Raw genomic sequence first — 13,679 nt, 5'->3', positions numbered from 1 at the left:
TTCCCATCTGCCAGGCCTGCTAACAACAGGTCCAGCACACCCCCAGGGCCAGCCGCACCGCTTCCTCCCTCTTCCCAGGCGGCGCAGCGAGCAATCCACTTTCAGGCGCTCACGCGGCAGCCAAGATACTTCCAGAAAGCTCCTAGCGGCACACTGCACTTCTTGAAACGTAGACCCTCACCCACTGAGACAGTTGGAGCCAAAGGGTGGCCAGCCACACTGGGTGTGCTGGGGAAGCTGGGATTCAGCTCCTTTCATTACTCCCCAACCTACCCCCCTTCCCTGCTATGCGACCCTGGGCAAAAGCTTCAGTTTTCCCGCTCGCAAAGAGATGAGAAGGTTAGATGCTTCCCAGGAGGCGCGCAGACCCCACCGTCGCTCAGGAGGGACAGAAGCGCATGCGTAACTAGTGTCTCGAGAGCCCCCACCGTCCCTCCCCCGTCCGTACTCACCTGACAGGTTGGGGTCCTAGCAGTGGGCGGGGCCGCAAGGAGGAGCAAGACCCCCGCCCACCTGGCTCTACGGGGGTGGGGGCGGTGCTCTGGTGTCCCGCCTCCTTCCCTCCCTCTACGGGCCTTGGCCCGCCCCCGCCCCCGCCCAGCCTGTCCCGGAGCAAGCCTGCTGCCGCCACAGCGCTCTCTCTTACCAGTCGCTTGCTCAACCAACTTCAGAGCAGGAGGCCGGGTCATGGGGGTGCCCCCGGGGCGGATCACGTAGCCACGGCGCCCCGAAAACCAACGCATCCTTTCCTGCGTCTGGGCCATGGTCGGCCGCGGAGCTTCCTTGTGTGCAGTGCAGCCCGCGGTATGCAAGACTGGGCAAGGAACGGGCGGCAGGGCCCGGCGGGCACCGGGTTCAGAGCCCGGGACAACAAGGATGCTCGAGGGATGCGCGGCGCCCTCTAGGGGTGGGGCCTGGAGCGAAGCCCGGCGGGGGACCCCTGAACGTCTTGCTGGGGCTTCTTCGCCAGGGATCTCTGGCATTGCACCCAGGGCTCTAACTTTTGTGAGAGCGTGGCTTTAGGGTCCTGAGAGGTCTGGAGTCGGCCGCGTGGAGTACTGCAGTAACGCCTCCCGAAGGCTTGGGTTTACTGTTTCTTCTCCTCCCGCACTCCCCGCAGGTAGCTGAGTGTGGCCCGGCTCGTGAGCCCCAGCCGCTTGAGGTATCACCGCGTAAGAGGTTGCCCGCCGGGCTCGACCAAGACCCATGCAGCAGCCGCCCTGCTCCAGAGGGCGCTGGGGCCAGCGCAGAGCAGGGCCACTCGGCTGGTGGAGGCGGTTGGTGCCGCCACTGCCACACGAAGCTCGTGGAGCTCAAACGACAGGCATGGAAGTTGGTCAGCGGCCCCGGGACTCCCCTCCGGGTAAGTAACTCTTCTTCACGCCATGTCTCAGACAAGGCAGAGCTGGAACGTGGTAGAGTTTGGGGCTGGAGCTTGGAGCGTGGCGGGTTCAACTTATAAGCCCACTTTTCTTACCCAGCTTCCCTGTCTGCAAGAGTGGGTGTAGGGTGCAACCCACCCTGCTGCATGTGAGAAGGGGTTGGGTAGATTTCTTTCCTAGCTACAGACGTCCTGTAGCTGGAGCCATACTGTTTGGGAGGAGTAGATAAGGGGGAGACGACCTTCACTCAGAGCGGGGCTTGGCATGGGGTGGCACTTTGGGCACCTGGGCATTGGCATGCCTGTTGACAGAAGGCATAAAAGGAGAGAGAATGGGCCTCTTTCTGCAACTGTGGGGCACCCACAGCTGCCTAGGGTCTGTCGTGGGCCTGTGTCCTGCCCTGGATATCTGCTTCTTGGCCTAGGCCTTTCATGTGGGTAGTGACTACTGAGCCTCTGGGTTTCCCAGACTTGGGCCTGACTGGCAAGTGCTGGTTGATGGGAGAGGAGTCTACTGGGCTTTCCGGCCTGGCCCCTCTTCTTGCCAGGCCTGTAAAGAGCAGGAGCATTGTTCCAGGGAACAATGGTCCCTGGAAGTGTGCAAGGCAAGGGTGTGGGGGTCTCCACAGGAAGCCACTCCTGACCTTCAGCCTTGGTGAAGGAGGCCCTGGGAAGTGCCTGAAATCCCCATCCAGTCCAAATACAGTCCTCCAAGCAGTGCTGTGCTTAGGGTGAGACCCAGAGTGCCCTTTGGGCCAGGGCAGATGTGGTGGATGCCGTCAGGTGTGTCTGTTCTGGGCACCTCCCCCGTCCCTCCTGGCATCTGTAAAGAGCAGGACTATATCCTAGGGTGGGGATATTACAGCCTCTCAGGCCAGGGTCTGGATCTGTGAGCCTGTATGGGGTGTGACTGACCACCGGTGTTGTTTGGCTTTTGTCAATGACGGCCAGCCTTTGCCATACTCTCTACCCAGACAGCCTGGTTCTTAGCTGTGATGCCACCCCTGTCCAGCTCACAGCCTTGGCTGTGTGCAGCCTAGGCCCCGGGCCAGCTGGCTGCTTACTGGTGGGTGGTCCAGTAAAGAAAGCTGCAGCCACATAGTGAACTGGTAGAGTTGAGAGCCATTGATGGAGGTCTGTGGCCTCTTTCTGTAGACCCTGCTGTCCCTCTCCAAGCTCCTGAGTGTGGCCTTTGATGCAGGCTGCTGCTCCACACTCTGACTTGGGCCTGGTGGGCTGGCCAGGGCTTTGTGTGGCTTTGAGCCCCTCATCTATTACTGTGTGTTTCCTCTTGTCGCACAGGGTGGCCTCTATCTATTGTGGGAATGCTATCTAACCTGTGGAGTGCTGTCCCAGCACAGGAAGGCTCTGCCATCCATTTCTCTCCAGAGAAAATTGAAAACCCTGGGGCACAGGTTGGACCTGCGGCCCAGTATTTCAATAGGTGCCATTGTTTTATTACCAGTGTGTGGCAAGCCCGTCTCAGCAGGGAGCTGCAACCATAGCCCTCTCTTAACCACTATGTGCACATACACACCACATACACAGACCACACACACACAGATGTGCACACACATATACACCACACACAAACACAGACATATACACCACACACACACACCACACACACAGACCACATATACACAGACATGCACACACATATACACCATACACGGATACATGCACACACATATACACCACACACAAACACAGACATATACACCACACACACCACATACACAGACCACACACACAGAGACATACACACACATATACACCACACACACACACATACAGACCACATACACAGACCACATATACACAGACATGCACACACATATACACCACACATGGATACACGCACACACATATATACCACACATACACCACATACACAGACCACACACACAGAGACATACACACACATATACACCACACACACACGGTCTGTTTTGAGGTGGGAGTTAGCCCACTGAAGGGTGGACGGGGGACCTTTGATCTTCACCTGTGAGCTCCAGTATCTCTATTCACCAAGGTCAAGATGATGTTAAGAATTTAGGGTGGAGAGTTAGCATCCTCTGCGGGGTCTACTTCTTAATTTTGGTCATGGGGAAAGGAGCTCTCCCATGAGGACAGTACTTTACAGCTTATGGAGGAGTCTGCCGGAATCTCACATCTATCTCTGTGGTTCTTAGAGCAGGCAGAAGGCCTGCTAGGCTTTCACTGCTGGCTGGACCCTCAGAGTCCTTGGCTTGGGTCCCTGTCTATTCTCAGTATTAGAGGGAACTGTGGGGCCATGGGGGCAGCCTGGTAGCATGTTGTTCCCTAGCCATGCTGTGGCTAAGAAAGGCTTGTCCCCTTTAACTTCCAGCCCGTAACTAGCAGACAGTTATGGTCCCGGCGGGTTTGGAGCTTCCGGTGGGTTTGGTGAGACCTCCTGGCTAGTCTCCTGTTTCACTGGTCCCCTTCGCCTTCTTCTCAGGTGCATATAACAGTACGGGGGTGAGTTCTGGCTCTGAGGTGGGCTCGGTGGTCATCTTCACTGTGGGTCTTTGGGTAATCATGGCTGTTGGACGCTGCAGTTGGAACCCAGGTCTTTGAAGCCCAGATGCCCTGCCATCACGCTGCTGTGGTTCCTTTTAGATATTCCCGTCTCTGCGGCCTGTCTGGGACTTAGAGCACAGTGCCTTCCCCCTGAGAGCCAAAGCTCAGGTCCCCCAGCCCCATCTTTCTGTGTCTACATCTGCTGCAGTGAAGTTCCACAAAGTTCCAGCAGATGATCCCTTTCCTTCATCTCTACCCCAGTTAGGGGTGCCACCCTTCATCTCTACCCCAGTCCAGGGTGCTACCCTAAATCTCTACCCCAGTCCAGGGTGCCATTCTTCATCTCTACCCCAGTCTGGGGTGCCACCCTCACACAGTAGCTCTGCTGTGTTATGAAGAGGTCTCAGTTGCATGGAAATGCTTGTTAAACAACTGAGTGACCAGACTTTTCCTCTCATACCTCATGGGTGGTGACCCTGAAGGCTGCTGGGCTGCATTCTGTCTGTATGTCCCTAGGTGATGCCTCCCCATGCCCCCGGAGGAGGATGGTCCTTGTCCCCGACAAAGGATGTCTTGCTGTTGATTAGAGAGGGTTATTCCGAGGTGGTGCCGCTTCCTGGACTAGTGACATTCTTTCAGACTGTCAATACAGGAGCTGAATTAATGATTCCCCAACGGGAAAATGATTGACTCTCATTTAGGTCCTGCAGGTCTCCCGCTCATCCAGCCAGAGTTCCATCCCGTTGCCTCCTGAGGCCCTTGTTCCTTTGCTGCGGCCTGTGGCTGCATGACCAGAGCAGTGAGCAAGGCTGCCAAAGGCTGGGTCTCTTGCCTGTTCCTCCTGTTCCCATCCAGCCCAGATCGCGTTGTCTTGGTTCTGGAGCCTCCACACCCATGGGAACCAGCCCTTGAGGGTCAGGCTCTGGAGCCTTCCTGCCCTCCCTGTGGCTTGGCCTCAGTGCCATGGTATGTGCTCATTCCATCACGACACTGTGGTCTGCCTTGGCCCTTTCTCACTGTATCACCTTCTACTTGGGGTGAGGGGAGGGGGGTCTGCAGGGGCACACATGCTCTGGCTGCACAGCTCCTAGCTCTGATTGCATTGAAACTTGGGGGGAGGTAAGACCGTGCTCCCCCACAACAGTTTGTGGCCCTGAGTGGGCTAGGACTGATGCTGGTTCCTCTGATTCGGAAGTTGCTCTCTGGGATAGCTAGAGTTCTTCCCCACTCCTATGGGCTGCCATCTTTGATGTTTGGAGCCAGGCCAGGTAGGTGCCTGGGGCCTTTCAGGGTGGGGCCCTGGCGTCAGCATTGGTTCCCAGCTGAGCCCAGGTGTCTGTTAGGGGAGGTGTGAGAGGGGCTGGTGCTCCCTGGGACTGGCTGGCAGGGGATAAGGTGACTCAGCAGGGAGGTGTCTACTCCAGGGCCTGACTGGAGGTGCTCAGAGATCCAGGCTACTCTAGGGTTCAGCTGGGACCAGGAGGATCCTGGTAACGCCAACATTTCCCTCCAGCCTCTGCAGTTCTCTGGACTGGCTTCCCTGTTCCTCTGTTGAATCCGTTCATTCAGTGTGGGACAATGCATAGGTCTATTACAGGGTCCACCCTACCTGTTTTGCTGGCCTGTGGTTCCATGCATGGAGTGGAGGTGGCACTTGGGGAAGAACTTAGGCGTAAGTGTGGGATTCTTTGCCCTCAGAACTTCTGTTGGGGCAGCATTGGAATGGCTGTTGTGCTCGTCTGGGATCCAGTACAAGCTTCATGTCTGAAGGTGTGTGTGTGTGTGTCTGTGTGTGTGTCTGTGTGTGTGTGGTGTGTGTGTCTTGCACCAGGAAGGCTGTCTTTCATACATAGAGCTAATAAACAAGAGCCGAGTAATCCATGTCCTACTCCCCTCTCCTGAGCTGTGGTAATGTGGGGTCAGGGAGGTTGTGTAGGATTCCCCTGCTCTTTGAATGGTGGCTCCGGCAAACTGAAGGGGACTTGCAATGGTTTGGAGTAGGTAGGGTTTTCCAAAACTTCCCTCTGGTGTCTTGGAACTACCTTGTAGGCGGAAGTCAGGGAAGCTGGTTCCTGTCTTACTTAGCAGGGAAGGCCTAGCGCTCCTTCACTTTGGCCTGCCAGGAAGCTCACCATAGAGCTGTCCCACTCCAGACAACCAACCTCATGGGACTGTTGTCTTAAGGGAAGCAATCGTTCCTGTGGATTCACTTCGGACTCTATCTTAGTCACATCGTTTTGTTTTTAGTTTACGTTGTGTAGCTCCTGGAAGCTACCACACAGTCTTTGTGCCAAGGCCTGGAGTAAGTGGGACCTCAACGCCGAGCATGCCTTGGCCTAACTTCACTGTTTATTTGGTTGATGGAATGGGAAACTTGAGCAGTGCAGGGCAAGTGGGCATGACTGGCCTGGCCCCGTGGGCTCCTGCTGGCAGCCAGGTGGGTGGTCTGGTCTCTCTGCCCTGCTTCTGAGTTTAGTCTCTCCCTTCCTGCTGGAGTAAGCAATGGGCAAGGGGAGCCTGCGGCAGTAACCAGAGGCCGTAGTTTTTCATCAGTTCCTACAAGGCCCAAATTGGAGTCACCATTGTTCCTTGTGGTTTGGGACCCTTGCAGGGTCTCATTGTAGTGTAGATGAATGCACCCTATTCTTCAGGACAGCCTCTTAGATGCAAACCTCTGTGGTCAGGAAGCCTAAGGCTGGTTGTTAGGCTTCTGGTGCCCGGTGAGAGGCCCCCAGCCTAGTCGTGTTCCTGCCCTGTGGTAGCATCCTGCTGGGAGAGGGCATGGGCGGGCTTCACAGGTCACTGTGTTAGCAAATTTATAGTCGTGTGTGGCCCAGGGCCAGGCCTGGTGCTGACTGGGTCTGGATTTAGATGGATGCGTCTACAGATTGCTTGCTTTGACCTCTGACTCCGGCCACAGGGTCAGCCCGAGCTGCTTCCTGTTTCCCGGGTGGAGCGTGCCACGCTAGATCTTATGTCAGGGGCTTGGAGTGCTGGGTAGGCTCCTCTCCATCCTGTTGCTCCAGCTTGTGGCCCCAGCCCAGCTCTGCCTCCCGGAGGCCATGAATTCCTTCCTGTTGGAACCCCAGAGACTCTCCTGAAGCCAACTCTGTTTTTGTTTTTAGTGTAACCCTAAGGCCTGTCTTTCTCTTGTCTGCCTCTCCATCCTTTGTCCCACGCCTGCCTCCACAGGAGGAAGCTTACAGAGAGGTCTGGCTCTTGCTTTTTGATTCCAGACCCAGAAATCTGATAGGCGTGAGGCAGAGGTGGGGGTCCCTTAAAAGGTGGCCAGCCGGAAGATGGGAAGGGGTGAGGCCTGGGAGTGGGGATCCTAGGGTTGGAGCTTCAGCTCTGATGCCCAGGCTGTGTGGCCTGAGGTAAGTGCCTCAGTTTCTTAAGAAGGGCGTTTTCTTGGTGGGTGGAAGGGCTTTGTCAGGTGGTGGCTGTTGGGTTCCGGATGACACCAGGTGCCTTGCCTGCCTATCATTTCACTTCTGTGGAGTGCTGGATGGGCAGAGAAGGTGCTGGGCCTGTCTGGCAGGAGGGTTGGCTGGGCTTGATGCTATGATAGGGCACTTCCTGTGGGGTCAGGACCCCTCCTTTTCTATAGGTACCCTAAGACCTGCTGGGGAGAAGAGCTGGGTGGGTGGGAAGGCCAGAGCACCGCAGCCAGTCTCCTGGTACTAGAGGCCAGGACCAGCATGCAGGCTAAAGACTTCTGAGCGTGCAGGCACCTAGGTCACTCTTCCTGTGTAGTTAGGGAGAAGATGGAGCAGGACACTGCTTGCTAAAGGCCACAAGGCTGGTTGAGCTCCTTCCCTGCGTTCTCCTCCTGTCTGTGTTCTTGAGCAAAGTGCCGAGGGCCTGGAAGGCAGCTCTGGGCACGTGAGGCCAGCTCTGGGCACGCGAGGCCTGCAGCATCTGCAGAAAAGAGTCAGACCTGTAGGGTGGTGCAAGGGCAGCCAGAGACCCGGCATCAGACTGTGGGAGGGGTTTGCCCAGGCTCATGAAGAGACTGCCAGCACTGGCAGATAGGGCTGGGAACCGTAAGGTGGCAGTTCCTCAGGGTAACATGGACAGAGCTGCTCAGGCCCTGGGACCATGGCTGGGATTTGGGTTGTCCCTAGAATTCTTTGCTGAGAGCTGGATATGCCCACAGAAATATGCCTGCGACCCATTCCAGGACTGTGAAGCAGCCCCTGTTGGAGGGAGGGTAATGGATGGGGGCTCGTCTGTGGCCTTCTGCAGGCTGAGATCTCTAGGAGTCTGCCCACGGATTGGAGAGAGGCAGGGGCCTGATTCTGCACACACTCCCTTCCAGCTGGTTACTGGTGAGTTTTGGCTTCTTTGTTGTTCACCTGTCTGCAGTGGCACCAGCTCGCCCAGCTTCAGGAGGGGATGTACCCTAACCTGGCAGTGTGAACCTGATACAGCCTCAGGGGATGCTTTGCTGCCTCATAGGTCCAATGGGGAAACTGAGGCATGGGGTTTTGTGCTTTGTCTGGTGAGTCAGAGCGTCTATTTTACGCCCTTTCAGGTGGGGTCCTGATTAGCTACTATCCCCACAGCTGAGGCGATTGGTGCTCCCCAGGTCTCTAGCATCCCGTGGGGGTTCTTTGTGGAGAACAGGGCAGCTATTGAGGGGGAGACTCTCAATGAGTGAGTCTGTCCTGAGTCGCCCGGCTGGACTGTTCCTGGCACGGGGCTATGGGTGGCGTGCTGGTCAGTGCTGGGTGGGCTGGGCTATAGGTTGATAAGTTGGAGAGCCCAGCCAGACCTCTAGTGAGGTCCCTGGGAGGGTGGGGGACCAGGGCAGCCTGGGTGTGCCTGCCAGTTTCCAGGCTGGAAAATTGAGCCCTGAACCACCCTGCCAGGCCGCACGAGACACAGGAATGTCCTCAACAGCAAGCCACTGGGAGTCCCTTCCTGGACCTGTTGTCATCTCCGGAAACAGTTGCTGTACAGGGTCATAGCCCAGAATGCTTTGTTTGGGAAGGGAGGGAGGTTGAGGTAGCAAGTACTGTAGTCATGGGGTCCTCATGCCTGCTCCCTCCAGGGTACTTGTGTGGCAGTGCAGTGCAGGGAGGGGAGAGCCAGGGTGTCAGGCATAAAGGGACTCTAAGCCTGTTTGGCTTCTCACTGGGCCTCCCATGGGTGCTGGGATTCCCTTTGTAGAGATGGATGGTCTCACATGGCCAGCTAAGGCCCCTGATTCTGTGGCAGGAACTGGGAGCAGGGTCCTCCAGTCTCCCAGTGGCTGGGGAAGGTTCAGTCTGTTTTCCCTGACCCCTGGGCAGAGCTTGGCAGGGCTGAAGCCTGGGCACCGCCTTCCATCCTCACAGGAGAAAATGGAAGGATTACTTAAGGCAACTTACAGACCCTAGAAACAAAATAAAAACCGAAAAGTCATCATTTTTAAACAGGGAGGTGCCCTAAAACCTGCCGTTGTGCACAGTGCTAAATTGAATCAAATTAAGAAAAATACTTTCCAAACACAAGTAAAATATCTGTTTAATTAGCCTATAAAGTGGAAATTAAAAGTAATATTTTGCAGTGGAGTAATTACTGTCTGTCTGAAAGCAATATGTTTCAGAGGTAACAGGACCAGGGGCTGGGACTTCTGAATTTAATCCTGAACCTGGGACCAGGGAGCCTGGGGGCTTGAGCTCCTGGACACAGTGCGTTGCTTGGGTGGGTGGGTGGGAAAGGAAGTCTGGCCATGGCAGTGAGGGTCCTGATATTTCCTCCTGGGCTCACCTTCTGTGCTGAGCTTCTTACAGCTAAAGGAAGTTCAAGCCAGCAGGGTTTGCTGGTGGCTGCTGAGGGGGCAGGGCAGGGGAATCTGGTGGCCTGCTGCAAGGCCTTTGTCTGGTCCGAGGGCCTTGCAGGGAACAGCAGGCTTGTATTGGGTGGGGCGGGAGTCCTCTCTCCAGAGCCCTGACTGTACTATAGAAAGCCGGTCTCTGCTCAGCCTCCTCCAGTCTCCCAGCTAGTCCCCCAAACAAGGAGGTCTTGGGTCTCTCCGGAGTGGGCTGTGTGGTTCCGAATGACCTAGCTGCACAACACAGTGGTTCTGCTTTTGTGGACCTCAGTGCTGTGTTGTGATTCCCACCGACCCCTGCAGGTTAGAGTGTTCAAGCAGCTTCCCCCAGCAGTCTGACACTCTCTTGTGGGATCAGGGCTGGAAAGGTGGCCTTGGCTTTTAGCTGGGCCCAACTCTCAGTTTCTCCCCCAAGGGCTGGGATGGTGAGGGGACCAAAATGCTGACTTGGCTGCTTGTCCCCTTCCTGGGTCTTGGCCACTAGGGGCTTGCGTAGCAAGGCTTGGGGGGCAGGGCAACTGTTAGGAACTAGGTACCTTGTCCTAGATACCTGGGGCTGACTGCATGGCTGAGCAATGGGGACTTGAGCAGGATGGCCCATCTCTGGTCACCCCCAGTGACTGGATGGAACTCCTCTGCCCCTGAGCAGCCAGACTCCCCTCCTGCTCTCTGCATAACTGTGTTGGGGGCTAGGGTACCCTCTTCTCTCGGTCCTGGCCTTCAGCTTTGGTTCTTGTCTCCTGCTGTGGGGGGGAAAGCGGATCATTTCAGAGGCTGTGGCCCCTGAGACAGGCAGAGGTCTCCAGGCCTGTTCAGAGGGCCCAGAACAAAGGGTAGCTGGGCCTGGATTCTAAGCTGGAGCTAGGGCTGGGCGGCCTCTTTCAAGCTGAGCTAATGGCTGCAACAGGCCACACACTTCCTTCCCTCTGCAGCCTCCTGCTGAGTGGAAACTTAGTGCTTGAGAGCCAGACTGGAAACAGGCCTGGCCACCCTCGGCCTGGGGCTGGGTCATTGGCTGGGATCACCCCACCCCTACCCCCTCCTTTGGTTCATCTCTGGAGGCCTCTCTTGCCCCTGCAGGGCTCCCTGGTGAATTCCGGGGCATCAGCTAATGGGGACTTGGTCTGCCAGGCACTTCTCGGCCTGGTAACCATCCAGAATTTATGGACTCGGCCATAAGTCAGGCAGCTGGCATGATACTGGGCCTGGCAGGGGTCACTCTTTGATCTGCCTTGGGCTCTGGGTGGAAATGGGGTCAAGGAAGAAAGATCTTAGTCATGATAGTCCCCTTGCTTCTCACTCATTGGCTGTCTTGGCCACAGCCTTCAGCACTTTGAACCTCCTAGGCATTGTGGGCACAGGTGACCAGCCCCTGGGCATACTCAAGGAACATGCATTTCTGGGATAAATGAGACACTTTGGTGGAGTGGCCGACCTCAGCCCTCTCGTCTGAGAAATGGGTATATCTGGGGAGGCTGTGGTGACAGCTGTATTGGAGTCAGGTTTTGCAAGGAAACCCTTGAGGCCTGGGGTCTATTGTGGCCAACTTAGTGTAAGGAACTGTCTGACAGTGGGCAGAAGGAGGCTAAGCTGGAGCTGATGGAGTGGACCACGGAGAAATGATCCCAGGCTCTGATCACAGTGACATCTGTAGGCAGGCTGATGTTTGTTGAAGGGGTTGTAATCCTTGGGGCTGGCCCAAGAGACCAAGGGAATTGGCTCAGGATAGTGTTTCGCCTCTAGTGAGGTCACTCTGAGACCAGTCTCTCCCCAGTCTCTCTGTGGGAGGAGCGCCCCCACAGAGGGTGGCGTGTCTCTTCTGGGAGGTATTGCCTCCTCTGGGTGGGGTTCTTATCCTCCTGACTTACAGCCTGCTTGAGATCCCTGGGCACCCCTAGCTGGGGACAATGAACGATGCTGTCCTCAGCTATCAGGGCAGAGAAGACCACCCTCACTCTGCAGCCTGCCAAGTGACCCATCCACAGTAGTACCGTATTTCCTTGTGCTCCTAGGTACTCCCAAGGCCGGCTAGAGATTGCAAAGACAGGGATAGGGTTTGAGCCCCTGCTCCAGAGAAATCTCGGGAAGGGAACCCTGGAAGCTACTTCTCACTAGTCTCCTGCCAGGCCTTGGACCAGTGCCTTTACCCACAAGCTGGTTGTCAGGGAGCTACAAACGCATCTTAGTCGTGAACCAGCATGGTTAATGATGGTGAGGCGGTGGGTTGGCTTTCGGGAGCACAGGGAACCTCCTATTAACTCTGATAATTACCTTCCTGCTGGGCTCATGCAGATGAAATAGTTTGGGCCATAATAATGTTACGGATGGTGTTGCACTGGCTCCAGCATGAGCTAGAGCGATGGGCTCCCTGTGTACCTGGATGTTAACTGTTGTTCCTTGCTGTCCCCAGGACCCTTGCCTCTCTACCCTGCTTCTTGACAAGCTCCCAGCATCTGGCATTCAGCCAGCGTGCCGCCCTGACACTGAGAGCCGCTGTGACGTTTGCACCACGCACCTACACCAGCTCACTCGGGAAGCTCTGCGCCTGTTACAGACCCCTGCCAGCCACGAGGACCCTGATGCTTCCCGAGGAGGCCTTGTGGCTCCCAGCCCTAGGGACCCACCTGGACCAGTGGGCCTTACAGGGAGGCAGCCCCCTGTGGGACCTGACAGGAGGAAGGCAACAGCTTGGCCACCCGGCCCCAGCGTCCAGGTGTCTGTGGCGCCAGCAGGCCTTGGTGGAGCACTGAGCACAGTCACCATCCAGGCCCAGCAGTGTCTTGAGGGTGTGTGGAGCCTCTCAAGGGTCAACAGCTTCTTGCCGCCGACCTGCCTGGTGAGTGCTCTGGGTATGTGAGCTACTGGATCCCAGCTGACTTCCTTTTGGGCTCCTGACCAAATCTTGGTGCTGTGTAGCATGGTGTTGGCAGTGCAAACCCAGGAAAATCGGGGATACCTTTGGCTAGCTTGCTTCTCAGATCATCTCCGATGCTGTAGGCTGATGGAGGAACCCAAGCCTCCCCTCCTACCTGGTTCCCCTTAATCCAGACCTAAAGACCATGCCCAGGAGTGGTTGTCTGGGGCATTGCCTGCACAGGTTCTTCTCATTGTCTTTCCTAGAGTCTTCCCAACATCCCATGTCCTCAGCTTTCTACCTGGTTCAAGAAATCCAAGGGTGGAAGTCAAGAGAGCGGTGCCGGTGGCCTTGAGGTGCCCTTGGGTGCTGGAAGATGGGGCTCAGATTTTGGGATTATAAGAGGTTATCTCTGGGCTTTGGGGAGGGAGGGCCTGGCACCACAGGGGCACAACCAGCGCTCTACATGAGCCCTGTTTGACTTAGCCCTTCTCCAGGAGCACCATGCCGAGAGCACAGCTACCTGCCCCTTGAGGACTTAGTCTGAGGGCCCTTGGTGCCTACCAGGGAGGGCAGTGTACTTTGTACTGTTTGTCTGAGTTCCCCTGGTGACCATAGTGGGAGGGATCCTCTGGGGAGAGAAGGTAGAAGTAGTTCTACCAGGAATGTGGTACTGGTAGCTTATGGGGAAGAGGCAGGAGAAGGAGAGGTAAAGGGGACAGGGGCAGGCTGTTGTGGATCGTGTGTAAATGGCTACATGGGAAAGCTCCCACCTCCCCCAGTTGCTCCCTGGAGCCCTGATTGCAGGGGATCTGTGGGTGTTTCCAAGGAGTCGTGCTTCCGTGGTAGAGTTTCAGGTATGCATTCCAGGCAAACAACAGCCAACTGTGTAGGCCTGGGAAGTTTGCAAAGTCCCTGGTGTGGGGTGGTAGGCGCTTACTCTTGGTCTGTGTGTCCAGTGGCATTTCAAAGAGATGTGCCGAGGTGCAGAGGGACCCCAGAGCCACTGGGCAAGGTTCATACAAGCTCCCATGTAGGGAAGATTCCTCCCGTTGTCTGACTGTAGGCGTCTCTGAGGT

General features: G+C 56.3%; 1 protein-coding gene across 2 annotated transcripts in view; it reads left to right on the top strand.

The window, feature by feature from the left end:
- The first annotated feature begins 762 nt into the window (after nucleotides 1-762).
- The window catches only part of Kif26a (kinesin family member 26A), a 35,357-nt gene continuing 22,440 nt past the window's right edge, over nucleotides 763-13,679 (top strand). For both annotated transcript variants that reach the window (XM_038337257.1, XM_038337256.1), the window contains exons 1-3: nucleotides 763-804; nucleotides 1,121-1,363; nucleotides 12,157-12,582. In XM_038337257.1, the coding sequence (XP_038193185.1) occupies nucleotides 763-804; nucleotides 1,121-1,363; nucleotides 12,157-12,582 (711 nt within the window). The remainder of the gene's footprint in view (nucleotides 805-1,120; nucleotides 1,364-12,156; nucleotides 12,583-13,679) is intronic.

Source organism: Arvicola amphibius, chromosome 7 (genome assembly GCF_903992535.2).
Source record: "Arvicola amphibius chromosome 7, mArvAmp1.2, whole genome shotgun sequence".
Taxonomy (NCBI): Eukaryota; Metazoa; Chordata; class Mammalia; order Rodentia; family Cricetidae; genus Arvicola; species Arvicola amphibius.
Note: the sequence above shows the minus strand (reverse complement) of the source record. Positions and strands in the feature narration are given on the sequence as shown.